The sequence below is a fragment of the Phoxinus phoxinus genome (genome assembly GCF_949152265.1).
Source record: "Phoxinus phoxinus genome assembly, chromosome: 13".
Lineage (NCBI taxonomy): Eukaryota > Metazoa > Chordata > Actinopteri > Cypriniformes > Leuciscidae > Phoxinus > Phoxinus phoxinus.
This window is the reverse complement of record NC_136888.1, coordinates 22628032-22655446: the sequence shown is the minus strand read 5'-3', so window position 1 is coordinate 22655446 and position 27415 is coordinate 22628032. Positions and strand designations below refer to the sequence as shown.

At 38.0% G+C, this 27415-nt stretch overlaps 1 protein-coding gene across 1 annotated transcript; it reads left to right on the top strand.

Annotated features, from left to right (window-relative positions):
• The first annotated feature begins 313 nt into the window (after positions 1–313).
• Positions 314–16264, top strand: ythdf2 (YTH N6-methyladenosine RNA binding protein F2). Its single transcript, XM_079632827.1, has 6 exons — positions 314–608; positions 773–797; positions 2899–2978; positions 4687–6309; positions 12723–12782; positions 15859–16264. Exons 1-6 carry the CDS (start codon positions 582–584, stop codon positions 15880–15882), a joined length of 1839 nt encoding a protein of 612 aa, XP_079488953.1. The 5' UTR covers positions 314–581; the 3' UTR covers positions 15883–16264.
• Positions 16265–27415: the final 11151 nt, after the last annotated feature.

Below are 27415 nucleotides of genomic sequence, written 5' to 3'. Positions count from 1 at the left end.
TTTCAAATATTCACCCTTGGTTTCACAGACACGTCTTAAACTAGTCCCAGACTAAAATGCATTTTAGAGCTGTTTTAACTGAAATTGTATTGACATTATGACACAATATGTTAGTGCATTGTTTTGTCTCAAGCTGCCCATCAGTACTGTTTTTATAAGACACGTTTATAAAAGCTACTTAAATGTCCTAATTGAACCAATGCCTCATACTCTATAACAGGAATAAGACATTTAACGCATAGCACTGTTGTGAGTAACGGGCACTACAACATAAAGCACAAATATTAAAGTATGTAAATATCCAAAGAAGATTTCCCCATCACGGACATACACAACCTCCTCCTCCCCGCCGTGCAGCGGCGCTGTCCTGCCGTGGATGAATGTGCGGCGGCCGCTCGGCCATGTTAAAGTGTGGAGGAACTGCAGCCCGCCATTGTGTGTCTGATCTGCAGCTGTAGCGAGAGAGAGAGAGAGCGAGCGAGAGAGACGGGCGCAAAGACTCTAAAAACACACGCATTTCCCGTTGACTTTAACCCGCAAACAAACGCGCAGTATAACACACAGGCTCCGGGGAGAGAGAAATGTCAGCCAGCAGCCTTCTGGAGCAGGTAAACAGAGGCACTTTGTGAACATTGAGCAGAAGTGGCGTCGAGGCGGGTTTTTTTCTCTCTCGCAGCGCGAGTTCAGGCCTGAGCTTCATATAAACCTTCATTTATTCTCCCTCTTTCCTCTCAAAACTCACTCCTTCATGAATCACCTGGACCCAATCCAGAGACCGAAAGGCCAAGCAAACAAAGGTAGGTGAAGTGCTGGCATTCCGTTTTTGCGCTTTAAAAAGAGTCTCGTGTTGGTACTGCTGTTAGCAGGCCGTGTGTTCATACCAATTCCGCTATTAAATCAAGCGGCTAAACCTGCTTAAAACAATCCCACGTGGGATTAGAAGAGAAGTAGGTCTTATAGTAGAGGATCTGGCTGGTTTTAGTCTCACGGAACTGACAAGAGCTTGTGTTTAGAACCCACGCTAGTTAGCCGCCTAGCACAGGCGAATATGAGTGAGGCCGAGCGCAGCTGAACGCGTGACACACTCAAGCACCTGAACGCCCACATACACTCTGCTTGAACATAGTTTTTAGGTGTTTACTTCAAATGTGATGGTGTAAGTGTCCCACATACCCTTAGATCAGTATCTCTGTCAGTGGTCAAGTGGCGGGGGTTTAAAAATGCTGCCGGGAGGAAACTGTTAAGGGGATTTTCAGCACCACACGAAGTGTATATCAACCTTTCACAAACCTTTCAAAAACTTACGTGTTGAATTAGAGCACATGACCACGTGAATATGATGTGAGAGCTTTTTATCCTTTATTTTAGTCCATTCAATGTAGAAAGTACTGAGGATGTTTTGGATACAATATTAGAAAAAAGTAGACTCTGCCAACAGACACAGTGACAAAAGGTACTTAAACATAGCCAGTATGATCTTAATAAAGTATATGCTGAAGTTAAATGCTATACATTTTCAGCAAGATGTAAATGACAATTAAGACTAATACACTGTTATCAGGAATGCACCGATATCAACATTTTGACTGATACGAATAACCAATATATTGACCGATAGGTCTAAATCCAAATTTTTATATTATTTGATAACCTGATTAACCATCTCACCTTTAAAAGTATTGTCCCAAGCACACAATTATAATGTTCTCGTTATAGTTTTATGTAGCCTACCTAGGCTATATGACACTTGCGCTACTTATTTTGCACTTAATTGTATTTTCCTTTTTGAAGTGATTCCAATCATATTTCAAGCAATTTAAAAAAACACTGCGAACAGTGCGTATCTGAAGAGTCTCGGCTGAAAGGAAGTTATACCTTATTTATCTGCTTTAATATATTGGCAAAATTTTCATATCAGGACGATAACTAGCATTAAAAATGAACATAATCGCCAATACCAATATGGTGGCTGATGTATCTGTTAGACCGTTATACTAAACTAGTATAAAGATCAGATCGCTGGCTGGTTTCGGATGTTGAAATATAAATTTGTCTGATAATTAACCACCTGAATTTGATCTGTAAAATGTTTTTACAATGTAAAATGTCTTTAAAATGTTTTCTGATATTTGTATTTGATGAGGATCTGTCTTTGCTTTGTACCTCTACCTGTAAAGAGATATTATCAATGAAGTAATACTTTACGTTAAAAATGAGGTAATACTATTTTTATTCTAGCAAAAAAATTGAGTTTGACAGTTAGTGTGATGAATCCACATGTTGAGTTCAGCAGCAGATGCTGATCTGATGGTGCATTCAACTTATACATTAACGCCACCTCAAAGTCGTAATTGTGTGGGCATAATCTGGGAGTTGGGGAGGGGGCATCAGTGAGAGAACCTAGACAATGGATGTAGCTGATGGCAAATCTGTTGAAATGCATGTTATTTTCGTGCATTTACAATAAAACTAGCTAAGTTGCCGTTTTCAAAATGATTGTAGAATTACATTAGAATATATAAAATACAGTTTATAGCACATTTAAAAATTTAATAGAATCAACAATGCAAAACCACACCTGATGTGCATTATACTCATGATTTTGTGTAAGTAATGTTAGAAAGGCTTGCTTTTTTGTGTGGAAAAGGTACTTTGTCATTTCGCTCCTACAAGTGATTTGAACGCACCTAATTTTGTAATTGACTTCCCAACTTGTAAATAAAAACTTCCCAGGAAGACTTGAACGCACTATGAATTTTGTTCCTTGGGAAGCACAAGTTCCAAGATAAAATGTCCTTCCTCTCCTTGCTTTGGCTTACACTTGTGTCCTTTTCATTAGGCTGCTGTAAAAAATAAATATTGTGGATGCTCTAACTTTCTGTATCTTTTGCTTTCCAGTGCAAAACGGAGCTGTTACCCAAAAGGATACTTTGAACGATGATGAGTTTGAGCCTTACCTGAACGCTCAGCCCAGACAGGTAGGTCTTGTTTCAGAGCTAAACAAAAGAACCCATAGAGACCAAGAGCAGGGCTATTGTTTTTGCTGCCTATTCTCTTGAGGGTTCGTTATGGCCTGTAATTGCATCCTGGTCTCTGTGCTTTGTTTTTTTTATTGGGGTGTCACCATGGCACTCTACGCTACGGCCAAAGACTGTACAAGTGTTGGTTAAAGAGGTGTGTGGACTTAGTCAAGTCATATTATTTACATAGGCAGATATTTAGTTGCAGCATAAATCTTAGTACACATTGACGAGTCATAGGAAATTGTGCAAAATGATGAACAGCTGTTTACCATGAAGTGATGAAAGGTGATACTTGATAATTATTTCATTCCTTTATGTTAGTTCCTGTCCAGAGGTTCCAGACATTCTATAATAGAATTTCTTTCAAATGAAAAATTCCCCAATTTATCAATCCTTGCACTAATGTATGCTGAAATAGTGGGTTTTATGGCAATGGATGTCTTCTCAGAAAAATGGGACACAAATGAATAAAGGGTCTAGTATTCTCTGCCAAAGGAATGCTGGGATCTTTTGTAGGGAATCTGTGCCACTGTTGCTCTAACAAAGCTGATTGCTGGTGTTGAAAATATGAGCAGGCTGTGTGCCTGGAGGGGGTCTTGGTCCTTGACCAGTCCTAAATGATATTCTCAAAGCTCAACATTTTCATGGAGATGTTTTAGTACAGTCTTATGTTATGGTTAGCAGAGCTCAACGATAAAGATGGCCTGATGACTCAAGGGCACTTTTTTTATTTTTTATCATTCACATGCGTTTTTTATAGCAAAGCTAAACTCTTTATTCTTTTTCTTTTTTTGTCAGCTAGGTTAACTATATGTAGCTGTGTACCAGATTAGTTTTTGTTGATATTGCAAGAATTAATTGATAGTAGTGTATATGCAAATCAGTTTGGGGATGTAAGAATTAAAAACAAATTTAAAAGTTTATTGTGCTTGCTAAGTCTGCATTTATGATTTCAAAAATACAGTATAAACATTAAAATTGTAAAATATGACAACTAAACGTTTTATTTTTATATATTTTAAAATGTTATTTATTCATGTGATGGCAAAGCTGAATTTTCAGCATCATTACTCAAGTCTTCAGTGTCTAGTCTCACGTGGTCCTTCAGAAATATCCTGATTTGGTGCTCAAAAGCATTTATAATGTTGAAAAGTTGTTCTGTTAAATTTTGTGGGAAAGAACAGCATTTATTTGAAATTGTGTGTATCTATAAATGTCTTTACTGTCAATTTTGATCAATTGAATGCATCTTTTAAATACATTTTTTTTTTTAAGTTTAGACATCTGTAATTTAAGTGTACATTAATTTATACATATTAAATTATGTTGGCCAGTGAAATTGACGAGGCAAGTAGTAATCAGTACTACTGGCCTAACTGTACAAGCAGGAATACATTGTTAGCCTCACATTCCTTCCTGCATGTTCCTGCATTTTCAAACCAGCAGTAATGTTAAGGGAAAGGGAAGAATATTTGGATAATTACTTTAATGGACAGTACAGATAATTGAAATGGTAGAAAATAGTTCCTTTGCCTCTCTCACCCTAATGTCACTTGTTAATGTTTTGGCTCCCCACTGCTTTTATATCATAATTGTTTGTATTTTCAAACTGTGCATCTGATGTTGATCAATATGAAGCTCATATAATTTCCTTGTTTTGCAGAGCAATGCCTATACGGCCATGTCCGACTCCTACATGCCAAGTTACTACAGCCCCTCAATAGGCTTCACCTATTCTCTGAATGAAGCAGCATGGTCTACAGGCGGTGATCCCCCGATGCCTTACCTGGCCTCTTATGGACAGCTTAGCAATGGGGAGCACCACTTTCTCCCAGATGCCATGTTCGGCCAGTCTGGGGCACTGGGGAGCAACCCTTTCCTGGGACAGCATGGCTTCAACTTCTTCCCCAGTGGGATTGACTTCCCTGCCTGGGGGAACAGCAGCTCTCAGGGACAGTCCACACAGAGCTCAGGTTACAGCAGCAGTTACGCCTATGCTCCTAGCACACTAGGAGGTGCAATGATCGACGGACAGTCTCCCTTTGCAGCGAACGAGCCGCTCAACAAGGCTGTGGGAATGAATAGCTTGGATCAGGGCATGGCGGGGCTTAAAATTGGGGCTGGGGATATGGCACCCAAAGTTGTTGGTTCTGGACTTCCTGGAGGGCCACTGAGTCAGGTGTCTGCAGCTCCCACCATGCCACCCGCCTCCATGGCTCCTGCAAAAGCTGCATCTTGGGCGGACATTGCCAGCAAGCCTGCCAAACCACAGCCTAAGCTGAAAACCAAGGGGGGACTTGGTGGGACAAATCTGCCACCACCTCCAATCAAACATAACATGGATATTGGGACTTGGGACAACAAGGGGACTATGCCTAAACCAGCAGCCCCACAACAGACTTCCCTGCCCACTAATGGACAGCCGCCCAATCAATCGTCTCCTCAACCGGGTGCTACTGCTGGCGGGGTGCCGCAGCTGCCCCTCAGCAATGGACAGCTAGGGCCTCCTACTGGGCAACTCGGTCAGCACCCTCTTCCTCCAGGTGGCCAGCCGGGTGCTGTCCCACCTCCACTATCCCAGGGCCCTCCCGCTCCCCAACCCTCCCAGCCAACCCGCTGGGTGCCTCCACGTAACCGTGCTAACGGCTTTGGGGATGCAGCGGGTGGACCTGGCCAATCCCCTCCAAATTCAGGAATGGGTGGCGTTGTTGTGCCAGCAGAGCCCCACCCAGTTCTGGAGAAACTGCGCATGGTGAACAACTACAATCCCAAGGACTTTGACTGGAACCCTAAACACGGTCGTGTCTTCATCATCAAGAGCTACTCTGAGGACGACATCCATCGCTCCATTAAGTACAATATCTGGTGCAGCACAGAACACGGCAATAAGCGCCTGGACGCTGCGTACCGTTCGCTGGCCAACAAAGGGCCTCTCTACCTGCTCTTCAGCGTGAACGGCAGCGGGCACTTCTGTGGCGTTGCTGAGATGCGATCACCTGTGGACTACAACACTTGTGCAGGTGTGTGGTCGCAGGACAAGTGGAAGGGCCGTTTCGATGTGCGTTGGATCTTTGTGAAGGACGTTCCCAACAGTCAACTGAGGCACATTCGTCTGGAAAACAATGAGAATAAGCCGGTGACCAACTCCCGTGACACACAGGAGGTTCCGCTGGACAAGGCGCGTCAAGTGTTGAAGATCATCGCAAGTTACAAGCACACCACCTCCATTTTTGACGACTTCTCACACTACGAGAAACGTCAGGAAGAGGAGGAAAGTGTGAAAAAGGTAACCTGCCATGGCCTTGCTCCGTCAGGAATATAAAGCTGATTTTTTTTTTTTTTTTATCCAGTTCTTCACAAAGTTATTTTGCTGATGTTGATTTCAAAATGTTAAATGTCAATTTTATCCTTTTAATATTTTCTATCTAAAATCATACCTTTATGCTCTTAGAAATGGAGTTGTTTCTTTTGTCCAAATCAGAAGAAGATTAAGATGGTTTCCTCTGTCACATACCCATTTACATAAGATAAACCCTTTTAATGTCTTAAAAATGCAACCTCAAATGTGGCATGTTGCTACAGGTCATTGAAATGCAGATTTGTGGTTTGATGCACAAATAACTAAACAACAAAGAGCTAGATTATAAGTAGAGGTCGACTTCATCGGTTTTGACGATGTATCGTTAGCAATAGTTGATTGGTGGAACTATCGTTATCGGCAAAAATCCACACCTGGTAGTTCCTGTTGTGCTTGGTTTTCTGAAGTAGTTGTGATTTGCCTCTCATAACATGCTCTAAACACACACGCATGCAGAGTGGAGTAATCGCGGCTTTGAACGATTGCGTAATCGCGATAGGAAATTAGATTATTTGTGCAGCCCTAATATATATATATATATATATATACTTTATATTTATTTTAATCAATATTTAATAAATTAGAAATAAATTAGAAAACAAATCCTTAAAATAAACATGCTTAGCCTATACATTAGATGGCAACTTCTTGAATTGGCAATGCTATTACAGTATTTTTCACAAATAAAGTAATTGTTTAAAAATATATGAATAAAAAGGAAGTAAACACTGTAACAGGGCACTCAGTAATCTGGTAATTTGGTGCAGACTGGTAATATTTTTTCAAATGAAGACAAGGTAATGCTTATTTTACATACAGCACACAGTGAAAATATTAATATATCTTTCTTTATATGAATATAATATATCTTATTTCCTGTGAAGCTAATCTTCCGCACGGACCGACCGTCACTGACTCGCAGTAACACGTTTATTTAACTCGCTTCACAAGATATCACAGCTGGATTTGATTAAATCTGCAAGGTTTGTGAAATGTTTATTAGATATTCAGAGATTTGTTTACATGATGTAGATGCGCATTTGTTGAATATTGACGGTAAATTTAAGTATTTTAGCCTGATTGTTTGCCTTTTCTGTTACAAATAATATAAAAGCAACGCTGTACTTTTTCGCATACCATTTACTTTCTTTACCAGTTCTGTCTAACAAAGTATTAGATATGAATGACAGAGAGAGAGATCTTAAATGAAGAAGGGGAATCTGAGTAATCACTGTGTGATCAGGCACGCGCTGCCATTCTCAGGCCTCCTGTTCTCAGCGCTGCCTGTCAAAATAAGTCTGAGGCGCCATCAAAATAAAAGTCCTGCTTCCAACACATCGGCTACTCAGAAAACCGTATCTGCCGATATTTTAAAAATGCCAAAAATCGACCAATATATTGGCCGACCACTAATTTATATGAAATGGTAACACTTTACAATAAGATTTCATTTTTAGCATTAACTAAATGTTGAAGTATTATTCTTTGTTAATTTCAACATTAAGTAATACATTTTAAATTGAATAAATTTTAATTTAATATGTTATTACCTTAAAGGTTGGGTAGGTAAGAATTGTCTAAAGAACTTTTTTTCAAATTGGCTTAAACTGTCTTTATATACCAATACATAATTAAAATGTAAGTACTTTGAAAAAGAGAGTATAAAAATTGAGTGACTACTGTATTTAATCTTCAAAAAACACAGCTCATTAATTCCTACCGGGACAAAACAAGTGATTGGCTTGCGCGACTGTCACTCTCCGTCGCCATGACTACCGCCGCTATTACTGGCTCTGCCCACGTGCACGCAGTCGCGCACCCGTTTTTTGGTGGGAGTGAATGGAATTAATGAGCTGTGTTTATTGAAGATTAAATACACTAGTCACTCAGTTTTTTTTATACTCTCTATTTCAGAGTACTTGCATTTTAATTATGTATTGGTATATAAAGACAGTTTAAACAAATTTGAATACGTTTTTTTAGACAATTCTGACCTACCCTACCTTTAATGTACTATGAACTAACATGAATGATCAAGGTACAATTGTATTGCTCAAACATTAATACATGCAGTAAAAATGTATGTTGCATAATGCATATAGTTCATGAAAGCTAGCTAATACATCCTTGTTAACAAATGTGACCTGCAAAGTGTTACCTATGAAATGTACGTTTCTAGGTTACAGCTAAAGAAACGCATATTTTACCTGTAATATTATAATGTTTCAATTATATTTATGTAGAACTTCTACATATTCTGTAGAACTTCTCATTTTAATATATTCATATTATAGTATACATTTATTTCATTCAGCACATTTCAGTTCTGCACTGTTTTACTTGGAGTGTTATGTTTGTTTTCAATCCAGTATCCATTAAAAAATAATGTTGTTTGAATAATCGGTTAACGGCATATACAGCCAAACCTAGTTATCGGTATCTGTAAAATCCACTATCGGTCGACCTCTAATTATAAGTATACTTAAAACAATTGTTTCCCTCCCATCATTTGCTGTCAGTAAAAGGGAACAAGCTCACTTTTTGCGATGTGCAAAATATTAGAACAAAATATATAAATATTGAATTAGGGTTGGGTGTTTATATGAATGTATCTCTGAAGGGAACTGACTGTCCAGAAAAGTTTTGATAGCATTTTTCTTTTCCTCTTACCTCCCATAATGCCTGATTATAAGCGGTAACCAAGGAAATGCTTGGCTATATTGCAACTATGTAAGTGCCACCTACTGTTTGAAAGTGAATTTGCATTTACAGTCTGTCATCTGTTTTTGGTTTGAAGTTGTCTTATGTAGCATTATTTAACAGATCTATATTCGAACCTTTCTGGTTTTAAAATTATAGGTCAGTTTGGCCTGTTATAGAGCAAATAAACAACAAACAATTTTACTTAATGAAAATCGGCCTAGCCTATTTGCTTGTAAAAAGAAAGAAAAATGATCTATATATCACTGTCATTCCAAACCTGAATGAATTTCTGCTGAACAGTTTTGTCCGTGCAATCAAAGGTTTTGGTTCAATTATTGTATGGAAAAAGTTGAAATATTCTGTTTTGCAGAAGATAGTCATACAGGTTTGAAATTAATTTGGGTGGTGAACTGTCCCTTTTAACTCATGCTGTGGAGCTCATGCAGTTTAAATCTTTAGAATTAAATTTAAAAAAAATTGTGTCAGCTGAGTTTCTTGTTAGTGGGATAACATTACCCACCGTGAATCCCTATAACCCCTCTTGTTTGACCAGAATGTTAGTATGTCAGATGACAAACTTTCGGTTAAGCCCACCTTAAAAACTCCCAACCACAGGTAGCAGAGCTCTTGCAGTTACTGTGCATCAATGCAAGAGAACATCAAGTTACTTGACAAACATTTTGCTGCCCATATTTCAGATCTGCATACTGTTTTTTTTTTTGGGGGGGGGGGGGGGGTTTGGCCACAATCAAAAAACAGTGTGAGACCATGTTTAAAGTGGCACATGAAGACTAACGTAATATATGGGTGTGATCACTTTTGTCCTGTTTTATTTAAGAATTTATTGATTTGATTTTACTTTGCTGTGTCTTTTATTGTAGTCTATATTTTTGGCTTGGTGTTAGTTTATTGTGGTGACCACTGACCAGCATTTAGTTACCTGAAAGCTCGTAATTGTTAAAGGTCCCATGACATGGGGTTATTTTATAATGTTAGTATGTTTTTTTTTGTTTTTGTTTTTTAGATCAAATATAGTCATAATTTAGAAGAAAAAGGCATTTTTCCTAGCCTGATTTTTAGCCTCTGATTTGAACGCTCTGTTTGAAGGGGCGTGTGAAATTCTGTGTGAAATTCAGTGTAACGGCCACTGCTGTGATTGGCTGACATGCTTGCATATGAAATGGCTACGTATTACATGTGAAACTCTCTGGAATACTTTTACTACAGCTATTATATGTTTTTACTATTACAGCTATCGAGATGAACAAAACGTCAGAAGTTTTTAAAGTATTTAGATCATTCCCATCACATAAAATGTTGCCGTGATGAGCATTGAGCAAGCAGATGAGTCTGTTGTTGATCGAGAATGAAGATCTTATCATGGCAACGCAGTTTCTGCACTCTCTGCTTTCACCAATGCAAACACGATGATGTATACAGTAAGAGCTTCATTGTGCAGTGTGACGTGCGTCATTGATTTCATAACGAGTTAGGCAAGTGTCCAGATAAACTCGCGCTGTGTGGAAAGATTATTCTTTGATCGCTTTTGTATATAATTTATTCACAATTTAAATAAGATTATTTTCATCCTACTAAAAGATATTTTATGAGGTGATATTTTAGTCACTGGCTTGACTTACTGATGCATAAACGGTAGTATTGAACGAATTTGAGAGAAAGATTACCTGTCTGAACTTGAACAATTAGCCTACACATCAGAAATTGTTGCTTGGTAGCTCGATCGATTTATTTTCAGTCGTTCATCGAGGCATTTGCCCAAGTTGAGGAAAATGTTTGCTGCAGACACATGCAAAACTTTGGGGAGTTGTGTCGGCGCATTTCCAGAGAAAATGAAATTAATCCACTGGTTCTTCTGGGGCTTGGATGAAGGAACTAAAAAAAGGCTTCGGTGTTCATTTGTACATCCAATTATTGAGCAATTATTATGCTTCGCTCGCTCAAAAGCCAGGATATCTCTCATGGACAAACTAAAATTGCGCGCACGCGTTCCTACTTCCTAGCTCATTCTCTCGTGGACGGGAAATATTCTCTGGGCGGGCAAAGGTTAGGTAACATTTCTCCTTATAACGTCATGAGGAGATTCAAGATCAGCCCGTTTGAGCTTCCATTTTCTCAAAGGCAGAGAAAGATAGCAAAAGCTCGATTTAAACCCATTGAAATTTCTAGAAACTTGGGAACCATACAGGCCAGGGGAACTCGTATTAATGTTAAAAAACCTCAAAGTGAAAATTTCATGTCATGGGACCTTTAAAACAAATATAAGCCCAGCCCAGATATCCATTGTTCTCTTTCATATTGGTTTACACCTATGCTTTTTCTGCCACGTGTGTGTGTGTGTGTGTGTGTGGTGCTGTTGCATCAGTAATTTTTAGAGAATTAATTTCTTTACTTAAATTGTATTGGTGGGCTGACATCACCAGTTTAGCTCACTAGCAGTGCGGTTATTCTGTTTGAATAAGATACAATTGCTTTGTGAAGAAGTATTGCTTACTGAAATAATACATTATAAAGATAACACCTTCAAGTGAAATGTGCAATTACACCTTTCTTTACTTTGTCTCTTTTTTTCCCTGAAAGCTGCTAGCTCTGTGGTTGCCCCTCACCTCCTTACAATAGATAGACTTGTTTGACTGGCTTAGAAAGTAGAATTTTCATTGTCATTTTTAGTGTATAATGACTATCATAATAAACCCAATGTATACTACTTTTTTTGGCATACACTAGCTTATGTATAGTCAAACGAGTAGACTTTCTAAAGTATACTCCATTTAATAGCATGAGGTGGGTCTTTGTCAAGTGTCTGCACTATTTTTCTCCAGAAGTTATGATTACCCATAAAAATGTAATTTGTTGTTTTAAACTAAATTTGTTACTTTACCCCCACACACAAACTCTTGTCAATGCAGGCGCCTGTTGTTGTTTTGGCAATCTTTTTTTTTTTTTTTTTTTTTTTTTTTTTTTTGTAGTTCTGTCTCTTAGTTTTGTTTTCTACTGTGAAACAAAGGCCCGGTTAAATGTTGTGGAACAACTGAATGCGTGAACTAAACTAAACTTTTATCTCAGTTCTTCTGTGATCATTTTAATATTTGTTACAGAAGTAATGATACAGTGTGTTTGAAAAGACTGACCCAGAGAAGGCAGTTATATAGGTATGAATTGCTTCAGTGGCAGAGCAAACGCAGATTTGAATGTTTCGTGTGATTTGGTAAAGGTTTAATAGTTGTCATTAAGAGATTGCGTTGGTGTTTGAATCGAGATTGCGGTCCTTAACGATTAATCGTTCAACTCTATTTTGAAAGTAACGTGCTGCTTCAAATAACTATTGCTCGATGACATCTTTACACCACCAGGTGGCGACAAGTGACTGTTAAATGTCTGTCATCGAATAATTTATTCATTCAAGAGATTTTTATTTTGTAAATTCTTGTCAAGTGATGAAGAACTGGACATTTAAATTGTTTGGTCCAAAATGGTTGATGTATTAAGGAATGGTCATTGTCAAATGGTCAATATTAGGCCTGGTATACAAATATTTTTGTTCTCTGTAATTTGCATTTGAATGGTGTTATTTGGCATTCCAAAAGGATTTGACTAAACTCTATTTCTCTCTTGGACAGGTGGAGGTTCAGAGTGACCCGTACTCCAGTAACTCCAGTCGGAGCCACTACAGAATGCAGGTGATGCATCTTGCAGCTTCACCACTCATTCATACTGTCCTCTATCTGTCAGCATGCTTGTAAATTAGTGTATGTGAGCTTGTAAGTAATAGGTTTAATCTGTTAGTTTTGGCAGCAGGCCCCTGCCATTTAGACATGTTTGTCAACTTGAATGTGCTTAAACAAGTCTTTTTGGGCTCGTCAATTGACACATTAGAAAAAATATGTTCTGATAACATTGGTAAATGGTTTTATGGCATTAATTGTCATACATGCATATACTTAAATTCATACATAAACATTACATTTACAAAAAAAAAATGTATGATGCTTTAAATTGATTCAAAGTTACAGTAAAGACATTTGTTACAAAAAATATTTTAGATAAATATTGTTTTAATTTCTATTCAAAGAATCCTTAAACGAAAATTATCGCTGTTTCCACAAAAAATATTAAGTAACACAGCTATTGTCAACATTGATGTTGATGATAAAATGTTTCTTGAGCACTCAATCAGCATATTAGAATGATTTATGGAAGATCATGTGACACTGGAGTAATGTCGAAAATTAAGCTTTGCCATCACACATTACATTTTAAAATGTGGTGTTTTTTTATTTTTTTATACAGTATTGATGAGCATACAATTTTCAAACCTTTCTAGTGTACTTTAAATTATAAATTTTACTTGCAGATTTTTTTTTGACTTTTTGATGCAAGTTTTCTAATAATGGTAGGGCTGGTTTAATTAAAAATATTGATTTCTCTATTTGAATTGATTCACATTTTGAAGAACTAATATCGATTCTTAAATCCCTATAATCAATATTTTAGTCTATCCTATTTTCAGTTGATGAATAAAGCTTTGTTGCGTACCTACCATCCAACAATCGCAATGAGTTTTGCACTTTGTTAAACTAAAAGAATTAAAAAATCTGAGATTTTCATATTAAAGTCCCCCTGTAGTCAATTGTGACCCGATCTGGCGAAATGAGTCGGAAGTCGCAACGTTCCATTTTAAGATACGGGCCGATAATGTGAAAAAACAATAAAAAAAAATAAAAAAATTATTTTTGCTAATTTCAAAGAAAAGACATTCAAAAATAATCTTCCAAAGTTTCGTGGTCCAGATAATTGAGCAAATGTATTTAGATGACTATTAAACTTGACAAAGTTTTACTAAATTCGTTGGAAATGAACATTGCTTTTCTCAAATCCTCTCGTCACCTCTGAGCGAGATTTCCCGGGTATCCCCTGAAACGTCACTATCTCTGCTCTCCAAATGGTGTTACACGTTGTATTGAGCCAATCAAAAAGTTTAGAAATGTACACAAACGCTGATCATTTGTCAATGGGAAGCCCCGCGGCACGCGATTGGTCCAGCCATCCTCCTGTCAGACTCGCAGCGCTCTGTGTAAACCCAATATTTAACTGTTGGTATCTCCGTTATTAATTTGTTACACTGTTATTGTCAACTAGCCTACACACACACACGCGCGCACGCACGCACAAACGCACACACACGCGCGCGCACACACACACACACACACACACACACTCTTTCTCTCTCTAGCTAAAATGTAGCACTTCTGTTCAATCTTTCTTATTTTTGTAAATCTTTGTAAAAGTGCCTTTTAAAATATTTATTCAAATAAATACTTTACAATAATTTGATCTTCAGCCTGGTTTACTGTAATAGCATTTATATTAATATCTTTGGTCAAATTAAGCTGTAAAAAAAAATAGTTTATCCCTTTAAATGCAATGGATTTTGAAAGATATCTACAAAAATACGGGCAAAAAACTTTAAAAGCTATTTTCTCAGGTTTCCAGTTGGAAAAAGAGGGCAGACGACATTAATTCAAATGTGTATATCTTTATAACCATTCAAGGTATGACTTTGACTAGGATATCATTTGAAAGCTTATGATCTCCTCTTTCCATTGATATCAAAATCTCAATTTTGAAATTTGGGTCACTGCGACTCATTTTGCTGGATCAGGTCACAATTTTATCCCTAAAGACTAATCTTTGATCACCAAAATGACACATTTAAATGTTTTTTCCTTACATTTTTCTTCATGCCTTAAAATAGCTTGAATGTAACTACACCTTTGCCTCATTTAGTATACGAGTTTCAATGAATATGCAAGTTAGCCCCGCCCCCACTCACACAGCTCAGAGATCCACTCCTCGACGATCACACGTTGACGTGATTGGTTACAAGGTAGTTTGTGATGCCACCAGCGTTTTCAAACCGCTTTTTTTTTTAGACTGTGTCTTTGGTTCACTGTAGCTTTAAAGAGAAAATACTAAGCAATGGTGTTGACTTATGAATTTGCACATGGTTTTTCTTAAGGTATATTAAAAACACCACACCACATAGACATATTAACAACATTAAAAGCTTGATTTTTCACCACAGGGGGACTTTCACTTTATTACAAAATTCAAAAAATATTTACAATTGTGGCGTGACAAACATGAAATGAACATGAATAAACAGAAGGTATGTTGAAAGATACAGTACAGTTTACAGATATCCTTATGTCTCGTGTAAACGCTCAGTGTTTCAACCATAGAAAGGTGTCAATAAAGCTGCTTGTAAGCAATGTCAGGTAATTTGATTTACCTCAGAAAAGCCATCCAATGTCTATAAACTTGATAGTCAGCTAGAAAATGAACTCTAGATGAGCATTTTGCTAAATATATGCACTATATTGCATATTGTATTTTTACCTGTTCTTCAGTTTTAAATGTTTGAATAAATCTGTCATCTTTTTATAAATGATTATTTAAAAAGTTTGAATTATATTAACTTATTATTATAAAACTTCCTTGTGTGTAATTTAAAGTATTAGCGGAGTTGTTGTTTTTTTCTGGAGGAAAAAACCTTGTACTGTACCTTTGCCTTGTACTGTACCTGATAGGCCCCAATTAATCTATATTTAATTGAATAACAAGCTTGTGACTCTAAATTGTATTGTGACGTTTGTCAATACCCAGCCCTATAAGAGTTAAAAATTAAATCTTTATAGAATTTGCTGTCAGTTACCTCTCAGCATCCAGTTCACAGTTGTTTATTCTCTCTTCCAGGATCGTCAAGGACGTGTGAAGTAACAGACACCGCTTTGGGCAAAAGACTGACAGGCCCTATTTTCTCTCCCCAATCTTACAACCAGATATTTTCAGAAATTATTTTGGGGAAGATTTAACCAAGGATTCAAAAAGAGGAAAAAAAGAAACTCAATGAAGACTCTGATTTCTGTTGACCTAAAAGACTTACTTTGAACTTGTAGTAAAAGAAAATGACACGATTATTCATAGGACTACAACTTAATTCTATAGGATTCTAATAGTGAACCCAGTACTTCCCACTTTTTTTGGTCCCATTTTTGTTCTGCTGCCTCTTTTCTCCCCCAAAAATGTTTTCATTGTTTTTACAGTCCAAGCACATGGCTTTGCTTCTCTTACAATCTTGAAGGTTTTCTTTTTTTTTCTTTTTCTTTTTTAAACAAACGGAGTTCTAGTGTTCTATTATGTCATTTCTCTGTTAACTTCTTCTCGTTATCGGAGCTGAAACCATCCAGTCAGGACATGCAATGATCGTCGCCTTCTCAGTGGATGCTCCATTGTTGGTTAATTGGCCACTAGTCCAGTACAAGTCCCATTACCTTCTGAGAGAAAAAAAAAAAAAGTTTACCAAGATTATAAAATGGAAAAGTGTAATTAAAAAAAAATTCTAATGAATGTTAAGGAATGTCTTTTTTTTTTTTTTTTTTTTTTTTTTTTTTTTTTTTTTAATAGAGGGTGTTTGGCAGGAGACGGTAAATGGACTAGCCAATTTGTTGAGTTAAGGCTTTTGCTCATTGGATCAGTTTTATAGTGTACAAAAGGGGGCCGTGTTTGAGAGTTGTCAGCTTATTTTCCATTTACTCCTTTTCTTCTGCAAGTTAAAGAAAAATTTGTTGCTATGGGCTGCTCTCCTCCCGTCTTTTTTTTTTTTTTTGTTCTCGTCTTTCTCTTCAGTTTCTTAAATCTGCATTGAGGTGGGCCTTGCACCCTCTTTCTCATAATCAGTTCATTAAAAATAAATGTGGTATACTCGGCAGAACTTGTGTGTTGCATTTTCCCCTTGTTTGACTAAATACATCATCATGCACTAACCTACGTCCCAAACAGCCTGGTCCGCCCTCCACCCAGCACCCACACTCCTCTCCTACACTAGCTGCCTGCGCACTTCACCCCTTCTTCTACTTTGTTCTTGTCAGTGCATTAAACAACTGCGGAACTGCTGGCATTTAGCAGTGTCAGAATAAAGATGCTGCACAAAACTTCAAGTGTGTTTGCTTTCTGAAGAATTGAATTGATAGTACGATTAGAAATTTGGTGTAATGCTACCTTGTAATGGCACAATGTATCCATGGCCATCTGCTTAATTGTAATTTCATTGTCATAAACACAATGTGTTTCTTTTCAGGAAGCAATGGCGAACCTTGAGTGTTTGCCACCGTAATAATTAATCAATAGTTGGGTTAAGTATTGTGAGCATACTTTTTAACTTAAAATTAATTAATTCACCAATAACCCCTTAAATTGGTGGTTGAGTCAGGTCTCAAAGAAGAAAATGCTTGATTTACAATTAAAAAGCTTTGGAGATTAGATTTCTCACAAGAGCTGAAATGTTTGTTTTTTTTGTTCGTTTTTTTCTTTGGGTTGACCAGCTTTTCTCATGATAGAGATGTAATAAGAAATAGGTTACGATTTTTTTTATTCATTTTTTAAAGCTACTTTTCATTATATAATAACGAGAGTGATTGTATGTTTTTATCTGCGATATTACTTTACCTGTTTACTCGATAGATGCACATTCTTAATTGGCCTTTCGATGGCGCTGCTTACACGTCCAAACAACGTGGATGTTGTGCCTCGAGTGTAAACAAACAAAGCTTGTATGTTTTAAAGAATCGCTAAATTCTTGAATAATCATTTTCTAAAAAAAAAGAGTACTCTTAAGTCGCAGGTCTGTAACGGGATGCACTGGGTATCATAATTTATATAGTACGAAAGCTGAGGGGATTATTTGTAGCACTAGCATCCCGTTACATCTGTATCCTAAAATCACAGAAGGCAGACGGGTTAATCCTAAAATGGCGGCACCATGTAGAATTGATCATGCTTGTCCAACAGGGGGCGGTGCAACTTAATTTTTCATGTGCATCCCTAAACTGGTCTAACCGACCCGTTTGATTGAAGAATACGAACTTATGACAGTGTCGCACTTATGACATTAATTGTTAATTTGATGTTTAAAATAATGTATTTATTTTATTTCATAATCTGTGACTAGATCTAGGCCTACGTTACTTCTTTCAACAAAACATAACCTATATCAATAACTCCTTAAAAGCATAGTTCGTTAAAAAAAATCTTGTTGTTTTACCATCATGTTTCAACCCTGTTTGACACTTCTTCTTTTTTCTTCTTCTGTGGAATATAACATTTTGAGAAATAAATCAGCTTTTTGTCTATACAATGATGAATGTCAAGGGGTAAACAAAACTGTTTGGTTACCAACATTCTTCAAAACATCATTTTTTTTGTGTGTTCAACAGAAGAAAGAAAACAGGTTTGACATTATATGAGAATGATGACAGAATTTGAATTTTTGGGTGAACTGTCCCTTTAAAAATACCCAGAGTTTCTGAACGAATTCACATTTTCAAAACAGATACATTTAATATTACAGATGCATGTAAAGAAGGACTCAGCATGTTTGTTTCTGTATTAGCATTTATTTATGTCTAATCTGACCTTACAATCATGAATCAAAGAATATCAGATTACACACTCACAATCAGCTCATATTTTGAAGGTTTTGTGGTTTGTATTGTATTCCAGTATGCAGCATCATGTTTTATGAGATGAAATTACCAGAGACAAATAGTATGAAACAATTTAACTATCCCAACGGTTTTGAGGTTAGGTAATTTGTGACAGCGCAGTAGAGCTCTGCCTCTTTTAAGTGCAAAAACTAAATGTTTACAAGAAGCCTTATGTGCTTTGAATCAGTTTGGGTATAATGTGTATGTTTGAGTCTTAAGTGCATTAAAAATATTGGCCTGCCTATTTGGATACTGTGTGTGTGTGTGTGTGTGTGTGTGTGTGTGTGTGTGTGTGTGTGTGTGTGTGTGTGTGTGTGTAAGATTGGCTACACTTGTGAGGGCCATGTCCTCACAGTGAAATATTATGACAACCGACTAGTGAGGACATTTTACTGGTCGTCACTACTTAAAAAGGTTTATAAATTGGCCAAAATGTGTTTTTATTTATGTTTTGCATGATTCTATGATAGGTTTAAAGAGGTAGGGGTTAGGTTAGGCAATACAAATATAATTAACCTATAAAATCAGAGGAAGTCTATGCAATGTCCTCACTAATATAGTGAAACAAACGTGTGTGTGACTGTGCCCGGCTGATATTGGGGGTGTTTTATGTATGAGGGGGAATAAGATGCAGCACATGGCTCAACCTCCCGTCTGTCTATATCATGCCGCCTGAGGGGCCCTTCTCTGACCTCGGCCTCTCTCTCCCCAGGGACCCCAAAACCTCTTGGGATCCCCAGACAACATAAAGGTGGGGAGGGGGTGGCACGTGTCTCTGAGACCATTGATGCGGTGTGTGCTTAAGACAGATGCAGTCTGTCCCTGTGTCTAACGTTCTCCAAAAATAAAGTCAGCTTCATAGCAAATCAGATACTGGTCATCCCTGCTGATGTTTACATTATTATCTACATTTTGAGTAATAAAAAACTGTGGGGTGCCTTAGGTTTTAAAGAAAATCACAACCTCAAAAAAAAAAATGATTGGGAAAATTCTTAAACTTGTGGACGAAAAAAGCTATGTGTATGTTTATCTTGCATAGTTTTGGATCAATCGCTATAACAGAGCAGGCCACAGGAAAGTCTGCAGAGATTTTCAGGCTTTTAGATCAAATCCGTGTTGCCGCTGATAACAGGCTGCACCTGAATAACAAAGAGATGCAGGCCTGAACACAATCAGTCTCGGTTTTAAGAGCAATAGATGTTGTGAATTTCCGATTTGGGTTCTTCTTGTATCCCAGACAGTATTATCGCTTTTTATCCTGCTGCCGTAGCCGTCCGGATTGTGTGCGGGGTGAGGGGTGAGGGGCGAGGATGAGCGCGCGCTGCGTTTATCAGTGTGTTGACAGTCGAGCAGCCGCATGCGTTCAGCGCATTATCAAGAGCGCGCGCGTGTATTTTTGCCATTAGTAACGCCTGGCCATGTCTGCAAAAGATGCAATTTACATAATAAAATCATTTCTGTACTACATTGAGGGACCGATTTATTTCAAACGAATATGTATATATGGAGGCCGAACGAAAATATGAAAGGGGCCATTTAAATGTCCTTTTAATTGCATAAAATATATTTAACACAAGTTAAAAATAAAACAGATAAATAACACGATTTTAATAAAAAAAGAAAAACAATCTTAATTTAGGATAATTATTATGCAGCTTGCACATTTAAAGTTCTAGATTTAAGATTTAAATAGGCTAATAAATTATCTCATAAACATCGGTCATTTTCATATGTTTTTAAATGACAAAGAAATTATCCTAATTAATTAATTCAAAATATTCATGATTTGTAATTTGCTCTTAATTTTTTCGAAATTACGTTAAAATAGCCTAATCTGACGTATATTTGTAATATCTGTGTTTTTCCTCTGTATAGGATTTTGAAAGAATAGGACTAAATAAAAACTAATAATACAAATATATAGGTCTATATTTAATAAATACATTTGTTAATATAGGCCTATGTGATTTAATCTTTGTGCAGAGACCGAATATTAGACATAGCCTACTGATGTATTTGACATTTTATCGAAACGTTTTAATGCAAATGCTTCTTGTATCAGAATTTGGCAAAATTATTCTTTGATCCAAAATACAATTATTAAATGTTTTATTTATTTTACTTAGCCTATTAGATGTGGTCGTTAGCCTAAATGTTTGTGGAATTCAAGAGTGACACCTAACCTCGACATGATTAAAGTAGGCCTACAAGTTAACGTTCCTCTCAACCTACGGTCATAACTGCAATATTAAAATATTTATATGATTTTAAACAAGAAAAAAAAAATATAGGCCACTGATTTGTAAAAGCGTGTGGTAGTGAGGTAGTATCAAAGGTAGTGATCGCGCAATTGTTCTTTATTTGAAGTCGTAAAGAGGACACATGTGAAGTGTGGAAAAAAGTAGTGCGTCTTAAAGGTTTGTAAATTGTACGAACTAAAACAAAATACTCTGTGTAAATGTATAAAAGCGTAAAATGCAACACCAGCAACGTCACGTGCCGTCTGAATGACTGTCAGAGTGATTAATATTTGCTTTTATTGTCTTCACAGTTGTGTGTTCTTTCGACAGAATTCTAGCCTGAGGGGCAGAGCTTCATCCCAGACCCTGTTTGCCTTTCTTTTGTGAGTAAAATTCATCATTAGTCATAAATAAATACGTAAACTTTGACCCCTCTAAACATCTGCGCCACGTGCCGAGAGCAGATAGGTGATTTATTACTGGCAGTTTGAAGGGACATTATTTGAATGGTGGGCTTGACGGTGGGCCTCATATGTTGGTGTTTGTGCTGTACTCCTGTTTAATATCTGCAGTAGCAGGTTGCAACAAACCCTAATAATACCTTACTAAGGCTTTTCTTAACTTAAAGGGTTTGTTGCAACGGGCCCCTGATCTTACTCTAAATTCACTGCGTCACAGTATTAAAAAAAAAAAAAATTGCACAAAATTGGGTAAATTAAAAAAGCCCTTAATCCCATGCTCACCACACTGCATTTGCATATTGCACTCCAGTGCTTGTAATGATCGCTTGTGTTGTGAAATGTAGGTCATAACGCAACCTTTGCAGTTTTTGCCTTCGAGCCTTTTTCAGAGCATTGTCACTAAATATAATCTAATGGTTTGGGAAAGATACAGCCATGCCTTTCGCAAATCATTATATGCGTATTAGGCCCTGTGTTCATGTGTTGGGTTTTGTTTTTCAATGTGATGAATATTCGTTGGTCTATTTAAGTGTTTGCGATGTATAAGGGGAGCTGCTTTCATGATATTGCTGTGATTCAGGTAGGGGATGGCAGTGGGATGATGCAGTGTATTATTTTATTGTGTACATATGATGTCTAATATGAAACCACAGTTGTAGTGACCGTACACAACATGATTCGCTCACGTTGATCGGTCGCTCAGGTGAGTGCTGCTGTTGGCTTCTCTCTTGGCATTCACCGCGTGCCTTAATTGTATTGAAATTAAATCAAGGTCCACTGTGAACACAAAGAGCAAAAACCCAAGTTTCCGAACGTCGTCCACTTTGTCTTTTCGCACAAACTCTCTCTGTTCCTCTTCATCCCTGCAGTCTGGTCTGTACTCACGGCTAACGGTTCGGTCGTGCACTTCAGCTTTCCTGCCGGTTCTCTCGTTGTCTGTATTTGGTTCCTATGCGGTCTGCACATCCTGTTCTTGTCCTTCAGGACAATACCACGTTTCTGTACTCATCTGAAATCTATTTCTTCTCACCTGTCCTCTTCCTCCTGCATCTGATGTGGGCTTTGCTGGTGTTAGTGCAGTCGAAACCAGAAGTCCTAATCTCGCGCACACACACACACACACACACACACACACACACACACACACACACACACACACACACACACACACACACACACTCACACACTCACAGACACTTACAAACGCACCATCGCACATCTTTCCGAGGATTCTCCCTGTGTGTGCAGTTTTAAATCGCATAATTCCCGTCTTCGATCGGCCTAGGTGTGTGGTAAGAACAAAACATACATGACAATGCAACACAATGTTTCTCATGGTCATATTTTACATACATATGCACAAACACATTGCAGTCAAATTCATTCAGACCTCTTCTAGCTATGCTCTCTACCGAATGCATGACCCGAGAAATTACAAGAGAGAGAGAGAGAGAGAGAGAGAGAGAGAGATATAGGGGAGATAAAGAGGATCTACCTTTTGTTGTACCCATTCTGCATGAAGCCCTGGCACCTGCTTTCTGTTTCATTCCAGCAGACCTTTTTCCACTCTCGGCCAAACAAAGAGGACCAGCAAATCTGTGCGTGAGGGATGTGCGAAGATGCAAAGCTATGCCCTGCTCTTCCTCTCGTCCATTCAGCACGTCCACCGCCATGATGAGACGGCTGCCAGCATCGCAATGTAAAGCTAGCGCTTCCCTATGACAGTCTGTTCTCTCCCTCTCTCCCCCCCTCCTCTCTCTCTCTCTCTCTTCTCTGTCTTTTTATTTCTCTCACTCTCTCTCAGCATACGCGCACCTATACGGCAAGCAAAAACAAGTACGGTTAAAATCACATCACATAAATGAGTTGAAGCAGACGATGACAGTTGAAATAAATGCATACAGATGCGTACAGAAGATGTACATGTATTTAGGAAAATAACAATATATTCCAAAACACATCAGTTACAGCCACAAGCATCAAATCACATACAAGAATTACCCAGAAGCACCGTCATTTGCTGCAAAACTACTGACATTAATCAGCAAATGATCTTTAGATTGGTTCTTTCTCCTCGCATTCTCGCTCTAGCGGAGAAAACAGAAGCGTATATCCTGGTTTTTCCCGTTCTCATAGTTCCGTCAGTTCTCGCTATTCTCCATCCAAGGGTGAACGGGGGGTCCTGCCGAAGCTCTCTTCTTTTTCTGGGGGCTGGAGAGCAGGGTAGCAAGGGGAGATGTTCTGTGGGGTGGGGTGGAGGGGGTTAGGGAAGAGGTAGGCAGGTAGGAAGGTTTTCACGCATGCAGGAAGGGAAAATCAGGTGCTGGGATGCCGCAGTTGTTTAAAAACCAAAAAAAAATAAAAAAAAATAAAGGAGTATTCTCCCCCGTGCCATCAGCCTGAGAAAATCCAGCAGTGCGCGCCACTAAAAAAATCACGTATTTTTTATAAAAAGAAAAGAAAAGTTGAAAATGCGCATATACATATATAAGCACATCATATATGTATACATATCCAGAGGAAGAGGGAAGGAGCAGGTATGCAAGGGATGAGCGGTTCACACACATGGACACACACACACTGCGCTGCGCACACGCTCTGGCTCCAATTTATGCTCTCCGTTTGACACCACCCCCACCTCCCTGGGCACATACATACGCGCGCACACACACACACACACACGTGCGTGTAACGTCCCAGCTGATCGTGGTAGAGAGATTAGATTGTGGGGACAGCTGGCAGGGATTACACACGCAGGGGGTTGACTGAGCAAGGGAGGGGAGACCCTCTCTGACCAAGATATATACACACACACATACATCAACACACAATAAATTGCACATAAATGCAGGACGAAAGTGTGCAGCATCATGTTTGCCTAGAAATATACTGATATCACATAAATGGCTGCTATATTTGGAAATAGGTGAGCACACACACATAAACTGAATGCAAGGTGCACAAATAGCACGCATCTAGACATTGAGGGTTAATGTATGGTAATACATACTGACTGCTAGGGGGTGGCGGGGGTGACACAGTTGACCTTTGACCCTGGACCACTCCATCTTTTCAGGGTGATCAGCTGATTTGCAAAAGGGGGGCCGAGGGGAGGCAACCCAATATGCTCCTCTGACACGCACGCACACACACACACACACACACGCAGACGATACATCATGCATGATATAACACACGAGCCACTACTTCGCTAATGTGCAGTATCACTGCGAAACAGCAGGACGGGAGCTTCAAATGCAAAAGAAATTTTCATTTTAAATCGTTTTTTCTTAGTTCGTCCAAATCACACATGGTGTTAAATCTGGAAGCGTTTCAAAGCGTGAAACCCCAGTGTACGAGTTGTACAGAGGAGATCAATACTGTTTAGTCTTGGATTTTGAGCAGCGTTTGAACTATATCTGACATTAAAATCAATTCTATGCTTCAGCATTTTCTGATCCAGAAAGCTGCAAAAACATTCTGTTTTTTCATAAATCATCATCTTAAAATTGTATGCAAAATGATAGTCATTTTCTTAATTCACAATTTTTCTCTATTATCCTCTGATTTATTGTAATTCAAATATTACATTTAAATTATATACATATAAACCTATATCTTTTTTTTTATAATAATAAATATTCAAACATCACCAAACAATGATAGACAGAATGTCTTTTTCTTTAAAAGAGCTAAAACATAAAAGGGAATATTGTGGGCGCGTTAACATCCACAATGTCTTTAAAACTGTGTGTTTGCGTGTGGTATGCTGAAAATGTGTCCTCGCTCTATTTATGTTTTTGTCAATGCATGTATATTCCTGCAATGAGATCATTATTGTATATTTTTTGCATTTTACGTGTGTACGCCCCAGGCAAATCAAACAGAAATGAAGTGTATATGGAAGAGATTAGGACCAGTGTGTGTGTGTGTGTGTGTGTGTCAGCACTAGCCTAGCCTGCATTCCTCCTAGCAATAGCGTCCTCTGAGTGCACTTTAATCTGTAATCTGACAGATTAGCAAATAGGAGCGTTTGAGCTGGATTATCGCCTCATTACAAATGACGAGCATCCCAGGACCTGCTCCTTCTGTGTGTGTGTCGGCATATTCTGTATTTTTTGTGTTTTGTGTCTGTGTGTGAGTGCTTTTGTGCAGTGAGAGTTTAATTTAAATACACTCCCATTATAGTGTGGGTGTTTTTTAAAAAGTGACTCCACATTTATTGCATTATGGTCAAATCGGAATGTTAAATGGTTAAAACAGAACAGAATTTAATTGTTTTTTTAATATGCATATTTTTTTTCTGTCCTTCAAAAATGTCTAATTTTCAGCCTTCATTGAAAGATTTTTTTTTTTTTTACTTTAATCCCAGAGTTCATATCTTGTATGTCAGCATCGGATTAAAATTTCCATCCAAAAATAAATAAACAAAAGCAAAGCAACCAGATGTTGTGTTGAAGCGGCCGGTCTTTGCGCTGCATCATTTTAAAGAGGTCACATAACAGATGGGTCGCTAAAACGTCCTCACCGATGAGCTGAAACGGGACATTTACAAGATTACAAAGACTAAAGCTAAATGAGTTTAAAACCTAAACCTGCAGTATTTAAGGGTGAAAGATCATTATTTTAAACTAATGCAAGCTACAGCATGCAAGTGGGAAAAAGGAGAGCAGTGCACGTTGAGTTGTGTGTATTGTGTTTCTTCGTTTTTGTGTGTCCCTGCTTTAAAGGTATGGTTATAATGCTGAGTTGGCCATTATATGTGTCTCAGGAGTGTGTGTGCCTATGGGCTATGCACAGATGTGTATGTGAGCGTGCACTGATGCATGTGTCTCTGTACAGAATGCTTGGTAGGACATTTGGTAAATCCGGCAGCATGTGCTATTGTGTTCGCCTCTGCACTAAAATGCATGCACACATATAAAAAGAAAGCATGAAATGCACAGATGAATGCAACAAAAAGTACAATTTGTTGTTAAATCAACACAATAAAGGGATAGCTCACCTGAAAATGAAAATCCTGTCTCCGTTTATTCACCCTCATGTTGTTCCAAACCCGCATGACTTTTGTTCTTCTGTTGATCACAAAAGAAGATTTTTGAAGAATGTTGCAACTGTCTTGCAAGGGATTTTTCTAAATACCTGCAACAAAATGTACAATTTGTTGTTAAATCAACACCTAAACAACACATTATAGGGATAGTTAACTTAAAAAGAAAAATCCCGTTGCCATTTATTCACCCTCATGTTGTTCCAAACCTGTATGACTTTCGTTCTTCTGCGGACCATAAAAGAGATATTTCGAAGAATGTTGCAACTGTTTTTCAAAATATGTTCCACAGAAGAAAGAACGTTTTAGAACGACATGATGGTCCCGGAATATTTTCATTTAATGGGTGAACTGTGCCTGTAACACAATAGCTACGTATATAATCACAGTCAGATGATGCTGTTATTTCTATAGAATATTATCCCATATATGCAAAAGGGACATGTCATATAGTACATGAATGTAGCACTCAAGGTAAACCCCTGGCATACAGTACAGGATGTGATACTAGTTATGGCAGTGCGCAGTGCGGTCTCCAGTGTACAGCTGAAAGCGTGAGCTCTTGGTCATGAGCACTTCATTGTGGATGGATCGATGCCCTGCTCTCCCCCTGGGTCACTGGTGTCCTCCAGTGCCCTTAATATTAGTGGCAATTTCATTAGCTCTGACCATATCACTCTGATAGAGAGGGCGGCTGATTAAGTAGAAGTGCATAATTGTTTTTGCCCCATTGAAATGACACCCAATGGTGCTCCATTTTGCATTTCTTTCATACCTCAGATCATTATTAGTTCTCTTTGTAGTCGAAGCTCTGGAATACTGCATTTGGAATGGGATCTAGCGTCTTCGGTTGCTTCTTGAAATAATGATGCTCCTAGACCCTACAACATGACTAATCCCCCCCCCCCCCCCAAAAAAAAAGAAAAAAAAGAAAGCAAGGATGGGAACTTCTCTTTCTGTCTCTCTCTCCCTCCCTCTTTTCTCAATACGCCCCAATAGTCAGCCCAGCAACAGCAC

Coding starts and splice junctions, on each gene's coding strand:
- ythdf2 (XM_079632827.1), top strand. CDS start 582: ATGTCAGCCAGCAGCCTTCTGGAGCAG. Junction 2,979..4,686: donor TGAACGCTCAGCCCAGACAG/GTAGGTCTTGTT, acceptor CTTGTTTTGCAG/AGCAATGCCTATACGGCCAT. Junction 12,783..15,858: donor GGAGCCACTACAGAATGCAG/GTGATGCATCTT, acceptor TCTCTCTTCCAG/GATCGTCAAGGACGTGTGAA.